Here is an 11,366-nt window from a genome sequence, read left to right on the forward strand (position 1 = left end):
GTCCCTAAATTTCTGCTTAGTGCATTTTGGTCGATGTTGCATGTTGTAATCTTGGTGGACCATACCTTCTAATCATTGGCTCACCTGTCATTCTCTCCCCTCCTCGCTGCCCCACTAGAGTGGAAGCTACTCAGGCACAGACTGCATGGAACAGCTAGTACACAGCCTTATACCTGGCATATACCTTGCTAAATAAACGAATGCCCATCGACTTCTATTTCCACTCCCCTCTCCCCTACATTTCCTTTGCTCCCCCAACCTCCACACTCTCCGGTCATCCAATGTGGGAAAAGTCCAGCATGTTATCTGAGGCCCCACCTGTGCTGGAGTTGAGCAAACAGCAAATCAGGATCCTCTGGTCCAGGACTCTCTGATGGGAAAGGCAGGCAGTGCCAGGAGGAAAGTGTGTGTGGTGGGGGTAGGGGAGGTGGAGAAGCAGGTGACGACATCCCCACCCACCTCAGGCTTAAATCCTCCTTAAACGCCCAGCCCCTTTAAACTCGGCGCTAGGCGGACCAGGTCCTTTCCAAAAGACTGGATAGGGCTCTCTGAATTCCCCACAAACTCAGACCTCATCCCCCATCTAATCTGCTCTTTGGGCTAAAATATTAGAGGAGGCAAGTCCAGCCCAAGGAGCTGAATCCGACTCAGTCCTGCGCATGCTCTCGACAGCTTTGTTTCCGCTGCACCCCAGTGACCCAGCCCCCTTCTGGCCCCTCCCGTGGGAACCTGACGCCCCACACAAGCTGCTCCACCTGCGCGGAGAACAAACAGGGAGCGTCCGTGTCGGGTGACGGTGGGCGCTGCCTGGAGACCACGAAGAAAACCAGCAGCCTCCTCCCCTCTTACGCCTACGCAGGGCTAGTTTAGAACCATACCCCAACCCTCACCCCACTCCACCCCCGTTTATCCTAGGTAGTTTTCACCACCCCACCCCACCCCCAGACTCCTCAACACCCAAGTCAGACTCTTCCTCCCGGCAGCCGTTTCCCCCGCCAGGGTTCCCCGTGATCAAATGCTACCTCTCCCGCCCCATCCTCGCATGCTGCTGAGGGTTCCCTGGGAGCTTTGGGTGGAAGGCTGGGTGTTGGCCTGAGGCAGGATGCGGCGAGGAGCTGCAGGGAACTACGGGAACGATAGCATCGCGGTCACTGCGGCCACTGCGGCCACTGCGGCACAGTATCGTAACTGCAGCGCTCGCTGTGAGCTAAGTCATTTGCGCCGAAGCCAGTGACCTCGCACGCGGCCACCGTCTGTTTCCACTTCCACGTCCCCCGACACTCCAGGAAAAGATGCTAAACCTCACGGCAGCAGCCCCGCCCTACCCCACCCCTCTTACCCTTCCTCCCCCGAAACCTACCTCCTCGCAACCTCCCCACCATCTCTACATCCACCCCCAACCCCCACCCCACCCTTCCATCTCAGCGCTCTCTCGCTCTCTCGCTCTCTCTCTCTCTCTCTCTCTCTCTCTCTCTCTCTCTCTCTCTCTCTCTCTCTCTCTCCTTCCCCGGGGGCGGAGACTGTAGTGAAGGGGAGTGGGCGGGAAGAAAATCTCTAAAAGAAGAACGGAGAGATTTATTTTAGGGTACGGAGGGCTCAAGCCTGGAGGACAGTCACGCAGGGGGCACGTCCTGAGCGGGGAGGGGGGCGGAGATCACCTGGCAGGACAGCAGAGGACCCGAGCTGGGGGGACGCGAGCCCAGGCTGGGCGCACCGCGGAAAAGCTGAGGGCAGGAGCCAAGGTTGGGGGCGGGACCAGGCGAGGCGGGCGCCTCCGCGGAATCTCAGCGCGTGCAGGTGGAGCCCCCGCGGGAGCCCGCCCGGAGGAGCTGAGGGAGGGGGGCGGCTGGGCCAGGGCCATGGAGCTGCTCAAGCTGAACCGGAGCGTGCCGGGATCCGGACCCGGGCCAGGGGCTTCCCTGTGCCGCCCGGGGGTGCCCCTCCTCAACAGCAGCGGCACAGGCAACCTCAGCTGCGAGCCCCCTCGCATCCGCGGAGCCGGGACACGAGGTGGGTGCCTCCCTAAGCCCCCTCCACAAGCTCCTTCTCACTGCACCCCACGACACGAATAGAGGATCCCACTGCCTCCACATTGCCTCCTCAAACACCCACACCATGCCCTCAGGGCACTCCCTCAGTCCCCAAACAGCTCCCCTGAGGAGGACATTTGTCCCCTTCACCTCATAAAACTTCATCCCATCTCACACTGCCTGGTGAGAAACCCTACACACCCTGGTTCCCGGGTCACAGCCGAGCTTTTAATCACACCCCAAACACAGTACCTTCCCCAATACACAGAGGGTGGGGAGTTAATCCTTCTAGGTCTATCTTTTGCCTTTACATCCAGTTCACAGGGCCACAATGGGGAAGGAAAGAAAGAACAGAAGGCAAGATTGGGAAAAAGAAAGGGGCTGTTTGGGGAAGGGAGCAGTCTGGAAGGCCTGAGTGGGAAGTTAGAGTTATAATCTCCTGTGTCCCCAACCCCAACCCCCAATCTTCCCCAAGCGATTGTCAAACTTGAATTAGGCTGGGTGCTGCTCAGTAGAGCTGCCTGTCTCCGTTTCACTCATCCTCAAATCTTCCGGCCTCCCAACATGGAATTCTTCTCAAGGTCTGAACTCTCTCTCTTTCTCTGTCACCAAGTAACGTCTTCAAGTCCCTTCCAAGCCTCCCCTCCAGACTGCCTCTCCTTAGGTTTCACCATCCTAGAGCCTGGCTGGACCCTGCATCACCCCATCACTTTGTGCTGCCACTACCCCTTCAGACTACTTCCATTCACCCAGTCCCCAAAATAATTTTCACTCTTCCCATCAGCCAACATCTGCATTTTCTTGATGACCCAGCTCAAGTTATATATTTTCTACTTCCTGTATGTTTCCTTTCCCTAAAAGTTTCCTGGGCAACTGCTATTGTAGTCCATGGGGACATAGGGATGAACTAGACCCAGTCTGGACCCTCATCGGTCCATAGTCAAGTGCAGAGAGGAGACAAAAACCAATGGAAAAATCACAGTCAGCATGGGAAGACCCACAAAAGGGTCTGAATTGTGGGCACCCAAAAGGATTCAAGAACTTCACAGAGGGAACCTGGGAGCTGGGTCTTGAAGTTGGAGTTTATTATGCAGACAAGGAAGAAGTGGGATTCCAGGAGAGGAAATAATGTTAAGCAGAAGGAAATTATGCCAATCCCAAAAAGGGAAAATGGGAATAAATTATAATTCAAGTACTTTGTTACCCCACAAAATAATGCATGCTTTTTCATACCAGTTGTTACAGACTCTCACTTAGATTTTTATTTTATTCAACAAATATTTATTGAATCAGGGATTGTGCTAGGCACCAAAACTGACACAGTTCCTATTTCATGGAGCTCACAGTTTAGTGAATGAGACAGACAAGTAAGCAGGGAATTGCAGCACAAAGTGCCTTGAGAGAGCTGTGGAAACACAGAAGAGGAGCACCTGTAGCCTAGCCTATCGTTGGGAAATCAGTTAGCCTCCTGGGGAGGCAAAGTATGAACTGAATAAAAATAAAAAGGATGAAAGAAAGCCAGCCAAATGAATGGCAGAAAAGGCAAAAAAAAAAAAAAAAAAAAAAAAAGGCACTCCAAGCAGAGGAATAGTATATGTAAAAGCCCAAAGTTTAAAACCATGGCACTTTTGTTCAGTGTGTCATAGTTTCTGAATGCCTGAAACATATACTATAAGAAAGGAATAATGAACACTCAGAATAAAGGTGAGCCTAAAGAGCTTTATAGACCTAAGGAGTGTCAATTTTATCTTGAGGGCAATGGAACTACTGGAAGTTTCAGTAGTACTGCCAGGATTCATTCTGTAGTGTAGAGGATGGATTGGAGGACAAGACATGTAAGGAAGGGGGATGGGGGTGGGTGGACACTTTAGAAAGCTATTATATTACACTGGCTCTGGGGAAAGATGATACTGGCTTAGACTAAGTTACTGGCAGTAGGGATGGAGAGAAGTGGATGTTTGAGAGGCACTTCTGGAATCAACAGAATTTAGCTATTTATAAGAAATGGAGAGGGAGGAAGAGGTCAAGGGATAACATCCAGGTTTCTGGCTTGAACAATTGGATAGATGGTGGTGCTATATAATGAGAAGGATAACAAAGGAACAGAAACAGATTTGAAAGAGGAGATAATAAATTCGATTTGGAACACACTGAGCTTAAATGCTGGTGAGGTCAGCCAGTAAACTATTAAACCCAGGGGTCTGGAACCTAAGGGTGAGGTATGAGCTAGAAATATAGACTTGAAAGGTCTTTGCCTAGAGGAGCTAATGGAAGCTATGGGAATAGATAAAATTATACAAAGATTGTGTAGGATGAAAATAAAAGAGGTCCTGAGACAGGACCCTGAAAAAGACCAATATTTAAATGCCAGACAGACGCAAGAAAATCCAAGAGGGTTGAACATGCAGAAGATAGCAGGGATAGTCAATAGAGCAAGGGACAGTAAGAAAGCAGAATGTAAGGGATTCAAAGCACAGGTATAAGAATTGGCCTCTTATCTGGCTGTTGTTACCTACACGCAGTGGGATGTTACACAGGCTGTCAGAAGTTACCACAAAGGCTCTGTTAGCCATGCTCACTCAGATATTACTCTCACAGGTGCTTGTAACCCAGGCTCACTCCAGTGTTACCAGTAGAAATTTGGATGTTACCCACACTAGTCTGTATAATCCACACAAACTTGAGTGCTACCCATGTTCACTCAGATTCTACCCACAGAAAAACAGATGTCACCCACACTCACATTAATAATGCCCACATCATTTAGATTTACTCATCCATCAAACACACTCACTTTCATTTTATTATTATCCACACACAATCTGATATTACCCATGCTCACTTAAGTAACCCTTCTCCAGTTATTACTCTCACACATTCAGATACCACCCCCAAAGATTCAAATATTCACTTGGGTGCTCAGTTATTTCACTCAGGTTAACATCTCACTTAACGTCTTAACACGTTAACTTCCCACATCCATACTCACTTAAATACTGTCCACACATACTTGGATATAACTTCTGTCTCCAACAAGACAGAGGCAGAGAGGAGAGGGCAGTCTCAAGCTTTAGAGGCACAGAGATGAAGGATGAATGAGGAAGAACAAAGCAGGTGCATTTGTGTGCCGAGTGACAGAGATTCATTCCAGATTCATCAACAAGCATGTGTTAACACCTATGTGTGGGACATTATGCCAAGTGCTAGGGATATGCTGGAGAACGAGATGGACATTGCCCTCGTCCTCAAGAAGCTCATAGTCTAGTGAGGGAGACAGAATTAAACGTCATCATAATGTAGTGAGAAATGCCATGATAGAGAACAGAGGAAGGAAGAGGCACTGAGATTGAGATTTGATTGGGGAAAGGAGGCAGCATGATGCATGACAGACAAGTGTGGGAGCAGTAGCAGGCAAGCATTTTACAGACGTGGAGATTTGGCTTCTATTCTGATTCTGCCCCTTACTTGTTGTGTGCTTTGAGTAAATTATGTCACTGCTGGGTTCAGTTCAGGGATCTCTTGTAAATAGTATTTATTTGATGGTTATGACAGCTTCTGAATTAGTTGGTTATTTTGATGAGAAGACAGTTTAATTTGGGGGCTAAGGCAAAAATAAGCCAATATATAGGGGCTGTGGAAGAGGAAATTGCACTTCTGGGCCCTTCTCTACCGGCAACCTGGAAGGCTCTGTCCTCTCTCCCTCATGCTGAGGCCATGGGTATGGGTAACTAGGCCAGTTTAATTCAATTCAGTTTTGTCTGGATCTGCTTTGCTGTGATATAGAGGCCCAAAGATGTACCAATCTCCCAATAGATGGTGATGCAAATCCCATCTGGGGTCGGCCCTCTGTCTAGACCAGCAAACCTAGTGTCCCTCCTGTGACTTCCCACAGCACTCTGTATTCCTCAACCTCACTCCTTATCACACTGTGTGGCGATTGTCTGTTTATATATCTGAGTTTCCCTCCTTCTTTTCATGTTCTTCTCTGTCCCCAGTGCCTGGCATAAAGGGAATCCTCTGTAAATGTTTGGTGAGTGAGAATGAATGTTTGGAGATCATTAAAATACAAGGCAGAAAGTAAAAAAGGTTCTAACAAATGTGTAAGGAACATGCATGGGTCAGAAGAAGGGGAGATTAACTCCAAATGAGATGTCCAGAAAGGCCTTACAGAAAAGGGGGTATTTGATCTGAGTCTTAAGGACGATGGTAAATTGGAATGCACGAGATACAGACAACAAGTTTGTGATAGGAGGCGGGGGGGTGGGGAGGAGGGTGGTGAAAGAGCATTCCAGACTGAGAAACCAACATGAGCTAGAGAGGAAGTCATGAGTGCACATGATGCCTTCAAGTAACTGAGTCATCCAGCAGCTTAAGTGGGTGCATTACAGGGAGGAGGTAGAAGCAGGAACAGGGCAGTTCTTGGAGAACCTGGATGACATGCTAATGGGTTTTAGACAGTAGAGAGTAGGTGAAGGTGGTTTTTTTTTAGACAATTAAGGACATGATCTGACCTGTCCCCCAGGGAAGAAGGGGTGTCGGGGTGACCTGGGCGGATCCCAGGAGACCAGACCCGGGGGTGCCACACCCCAAGCTGAGAAGAGGCCTTTGGATTTAGCAGTTAAAGCTCAGTGACCTTGGGAAGAAGTGTCCTAACAGTGATGGGGGGTCAGATGGGGCACTGGATTGTAATGGGTTGAGGAGTGAATGGAAAGATGCAAATAATCCTTTTAAGAAGTTTGGCTGCAAAGACTAGGAAAGATTTGTAGTAAAGCTTGAGAAGAAACAGGCTTTTTTTTTTTCTTTTTTCTTTTTCTCTGTGTGTGTGTGTGTGTCTTAAAACACACATTTATTAGCTCACAGACTTGTAGGCCATAAGTTTCGGCTCTGGGGGGAAATCTGCTTCCAAGCTCATTCTTGTCATTAGCAGAATCCAGTTTCTTGTGGTTGTAGGACTGAAGTCCCTATTTTCTTGCTGGATGTCACCCAGAGACTGCTCTCATCTAGAGGCCATTCTCAGGTACTTGCTCTGTGCTCCATCTTTCAGTGAGCCACAGCCACCCTCATTCCTTGTCATATGGCCCCAGCCATCTCAAGCCAGCAACAGTGTATTGCTGGCTTGAGATGCCTGGGGGCCTTATGACAAGCAAATTTCCTGAAGTTCTTCTTCTGCTGCCAACCAGGGAAAACTGTTGGCTTTTTAAGGATTCATATGATTTGGTTAAGACTAGTTGGATAACCTCTCTATTGTTTTTTTATCAGTTTCAATGTACAAAACAACATAATGATTAGACATTTACACCCTTCACAAAGTGATAACCCCACCAAGTCTACTACCCATCTGATATCGTACATAGCTGTTATAATACCATTGACTATATTCCCTATGTTGTACTTTACATCCTGTGACTATATATATATATATATATATATATATATATATATATATATATGACATTCAATATTATCTTATATGAGTATCAGGTGTACAGTGCAGTGATTAGGCATTTATATAATATATGAAGTAATCCCCCCATAAGTCCAGTACCCATCTGACTCCCTATATAGTCTTTACATTCATGATTATAGTCCCCCTACTGTATTTGACATCCCCAGGACTATTTTGTGACTACCAGTTTGTACTTCCTAATCCCTTCACCTTTCTCACCCATCCCTCACCCCCCTCCTGTATAGCAATCATCAGTTTGTTCTCTATATCTAGAGACAGGCTGTCTTAAGGAAAGGTAGAGTTAAGCCAATTTAACTAAGCCCCAACAGGTTAGAAGGGCAAGGAATTCAAGTTCACCATTTACTGAGTGTGTGGGGGGGTGGTGTTCTTGGCAAGCAGAGCATCTGGCTGGGTAGTGGGGGTTGGGAATAAGTGGGATTGGAGGATCTGGCTGAGTGGAGGCCAGACCCCCGATTGTCACCTCTCCCTTTTCCTACCCAGAATTGGAGCTGGCCATTAGAGTCACCCTTTATGCAGTGATCTTTCTGATGAGCGTTGGAGGAAATGTGCTCATCATTGTGGTCCTGGGACTGAGCCGCCGCCTGAGGACCGTCACCAACGCCTTCCTGCTCTCTCTGGCCGTCAGCGACCTCCTGTTGGCTGTGGCCTGCATGCCCTTCACCCTCCTGCCCAATCTCATGGGTACATTCATCTTTGGCACAGTCGTCTGCAAGGCGGTTTCCTACCTCATGGGTAGGTGAGACTACCACCTTGCCCCCTTGCCCCTCTCCTCTTCTGAAGTCCTTGGCAGAAATCAGGGTGTTTCCTGGTAAGGGTTGGGAATGTGACACTAGCGAATGTGTAGTACAAGTTTCCTAGGTGACCCTTTCCCCTTCCCTTGCTTAGGGGTGTCTGTGAGTGTGTCCACACTAAGCCTCGTGGCCATCGCCCTGGAGCGGTACAGCGCCATCTGCCGACCACTGCAGGCTCGAGTGTGGCAGACGCGCTCCCACGCAGCTCGTGTGATCGTAGCCACCTGGATGCTGTCTGGACTGCTCATGGTGCCCTATCCCGTGTACACCGTGGTGCAGCCAGCGGGGCCCCGTGTGCTGCAGTGCGTGCATCGCTGGCCCAGTGCGCGGGTTCGCCAAACCTGGTGAGGGTGCCTCTTACCTACACCTGGAAATTCCCTTCTCCATCTCCATCACATGCTTAGAACCATTCCCAAGAATCTTCTTTTAGCTGCTCCAAGAATTACCACTCCAATTCCCTTTCCTCACCCACCACCCTAAGATTCCTATTTGGGGACCCTCTGCAGTGTTCTAGCCCTTCCCAGCAGCAAGTCCAAATCCTACATCTGCCTCTAGGGCCTGATCACCAACCCTAGAAACATCAATCCTTGGCTCTTCTTCCACCTGTAATTATAGCTGACAGAGACCATGGTTGGTCTGTGCTCTGCCTTCAGGTCGGTACTGCTGCTCCTGCTCTTGTTCTTCATCCCGGGTGTGGTAATGGCAGTGGCCTACGGGCTTATCTCCCGCGAGCTCTACCTAGGGCTTCGCTTTGACGGTGACAGTGACAGCGAGAGCCAGAGCCGAGTCCGAAGCCCAGGAGGGCTGCCAGGTGGGGCGGGAACAGGTGGGTGAAATCCAGAAGGGGCGGGGCTTTGGAAAGGGGCAGGTCCTAGGTGGGTGGGGCGAAAAGGAATCAGATGAGAGGCTAGAAATGGGGGTCAGGTGTGGGGTTGGGCTGGAGGTTGAGAGGACTGCCATCTGCTCTGAGCGCCCACCCTCTGCGCTCAGGTCCTGCTCATCAAAACGCGCGTTGCCGGCCGGAGACCCGGATGGCTGGCGAGGATGGCGATGGCTGTTACGTGCAGCTTCCGCGTTCCCGGCCTGCACTGGAGCTGTCTGCACTGACCGCGCCCACTCCCGGGACAGCATCCGGCCCCCGGCCTGCCCAAGCCAAGCTGTTGGCGAAGAAGCGCGTGGTGCGCATGTTGCTAGTGATCGTCGTGCTTTTTTTCCTCTGTTGGTTGCCAGTGTACAGCGCCAACACTTGGCGCGCCTTTGATGGCCCTGGTGCCCACCGTGCACTTTCAGGTGCTCCCATCTCTTTTATCCATTTGCTGAGTTATGCCTCGGCCTGTGTGAACCCCCTGGTCTACTGCTTCATGCACCGTCGCTTTCGCCAGGCCTGTCTCGATACTTGCGCCCGCTGCTGTCCCCGGCCGCCACGAGCTCGCCCCAGGCCTCTTCCAGACGAGGACCCTCCCACCCCCTCCATTGCTTCACTGTCCAGGCTGAGCTACACCACCATCAGCACACTGGGGCCTGGCTGAGGGGTGGGGACTGAGGCAGGACAGACCAATTCCTACAAGCACTGACCCATCCAGACACACAAGAGACACAGACCAAAACTGACACAAGATACTGACACCCAATAGCGTGGATTAAACCCAATGCACAGGAAATAAACCAAACCCCCACACAGGAAACGAGACACATTCTTGACATGGCACATCGAAATGGCACTGCCCTTGGACATACCCAGGCACAGCGTCCATAGCAATGGATTATCCCTCCACAGTGGGAGCTCTGATGGGTGACTTGCCTCTCAAACACAGAATAAGGGCACTAATTGTTATAGGAGCCTGGCATGGGGCTGACTCCTGAGATGCTCCAGGCTGCCCCCAGTTTGACCTCACAGTGCCCTTCCCCAATCAGCACTGGAAATACCATCCTCATCTCTCACATCCCTGACCAAAAGGCTGATTTGCACTGAAAAGTCCCTTTCTTTCCAGTTAAATACTATGCCCCCGCCCCCTCCTCCCTCACCTGACCTCTTCAAGAAATAATAAATGGCTTGGCTTCCTCCTAAACTTCCTTTCTGGACTTTTGGGGGGCAGGTGAGGCGGCATGGGGTTTTGTGATCTTCCCTGTCAGTTCATGCACAGTATGACCTCCTGCCAGAAAGCCCATGATCTGAAGCTAGATGAGGCTGTGTGTATTCTCTCTGGGTTGTCATCCCAGACCCACCTACACACCAGTGTCATAGTAGCTGAGAATAGGGGTGAGGGTGGGAAGTGGGATATCCATAATACATCATGAGTCCTGAGCACATTTTCCTAAAGTGATGCCATTGTTACGGTACTATACTCATGTTAATAGATGCTTATTAAAATTTTAATGAAAAAATAAAAGAAGCACTGTATAATGAGACTCAGTTTATTCAATGTGTGTTTGAAACATCAGAGATCAGACCATGACAGATATACAGAAGGTACAGAAGTTAATTAAAAGCTAGGGCCTTTTCAATGCATTCTTCTCTAGTAGCAGAACCTGGTCAAGCTTCTGCCCCATAGAAGCATCCCTACTGGCCAGCAATGACAAAGGGTGTGTGGGCGAGGTGGCGGGTGTGTGGGGGGGAGGCTGGACCTGAATAGGAGTCCCACAGCTCAGCCTCCCTTTTGACTGTAAGACTGATCCAGCCCCAGAGAGAGGTAGAGACAGAAACATCACTCCATACACACAATGACAAACAGGGAAAAGCAGATGACCTCACCAAGGGAACATACGTGGATAATCAAAGGTATGTTATGTTGGGAGAGGGCTTCTTTGACGTTATCTGTAACAGAGGGGCAAACTGAGACCCAGAGCAGGAAAGAAAACTGCTCAAGATCATACAGTAAATTAGAGCAAGACAGAAATAACCCTATTGATGTAGCTAAGCTAGAGATGGGAAAGTAGCCATACCCATCGAGGGGTAGCCAAGTTTTGTGGCACCTGGAGCTTATAACATTTGAAGTCCTTTTTAAAGAAAAGGAATACAAAATTACAGATATAAAATTGCTAGCACACTGACTAGGCCCTTGGAAGAGGCCTGTACAA

The 11,366-nt window shown here is 49.6% G+C and overlaps 1 protein-coding gene across 2 annotated transcripts; it reads left to right on the plus strand.

The window, feature by feature from the left end:
* Window positions 1-940: 940 nt before the first annotated feature.
* CCKBR (cholecystokinin B receptor) lies at window positions 941-10,697 on the plus strand. Of its 2 annotated transcripts, none has more exons than XM_088791608.1 (5): window positions 941-2,010; window positions 7,978-8,229; window positions 8,383-8,632; window positions 8,942-9,099; window positions 9,279-10,697. In XM_088791608.1, the coding sequence occupies exons 1-5, from the start codon at window positions 1,860-1,862 to the stop codon at window positions 9,815-9,817; spliced, it is 1,350 nt and encodes a 449-aa protein (XP_088647734.1). In that variant the 5' UTR covers window positions 941-1,859; the 3' UTR covers window positions 9,818-10,697. The 2 variants fall into 2 exon arrangements, with proteins under 2 accessions (XP_088647734.1, XP_088647733.1); XM_088791607.1 differs by having other exon boundaries at window positions 1,493-2,010; window positions 8,942-9,114.
* The last annotated feature ends 669 nt before the right edge of the window (window positions 10,698-11,366 follow it).

This window comes from Rhinolophus sinicus, chromosome 14 (genome assembly GCF_057876585.1).
Source record: "Rhinolophus sinicus isolate RSI-liver-muscle chromosome 14, RSI-T2T, whole genome shotgun sequence".
Lineage (NCBI taxonomy): Eukaryota > Metazoa > Chordata > Mammalia > Chiroptera > Rhinolophidae > Rhinolophus > Rhinolophus sinicus.

Excerpts from the sequence above, each read along its gene's own strand:
- CCKBR (XM_088791607.1), top strand. The coding sequence starts at position 1,860 with ATGGAGCTGCTCAAGCTGAACCGGAGCGTGCCGGGATCCGGACCCGGG. Across the intron at positions 2,011-7,977 it reads CCGCGGAGCCGGGACACGAG|AATTGGAGCTGGCCATTAGA; the intron begins GTGGGTGCCTCC and ends TTTCCTACCCAG. Across the intron at positions 8,230-8,382 it reads GGCGGTTTCCTACCTCATGG|GGGTGTCTGTGAGTGTGTCC; the intron begins GTAGGTGAGACT and ends TCCCTTGCTTAG.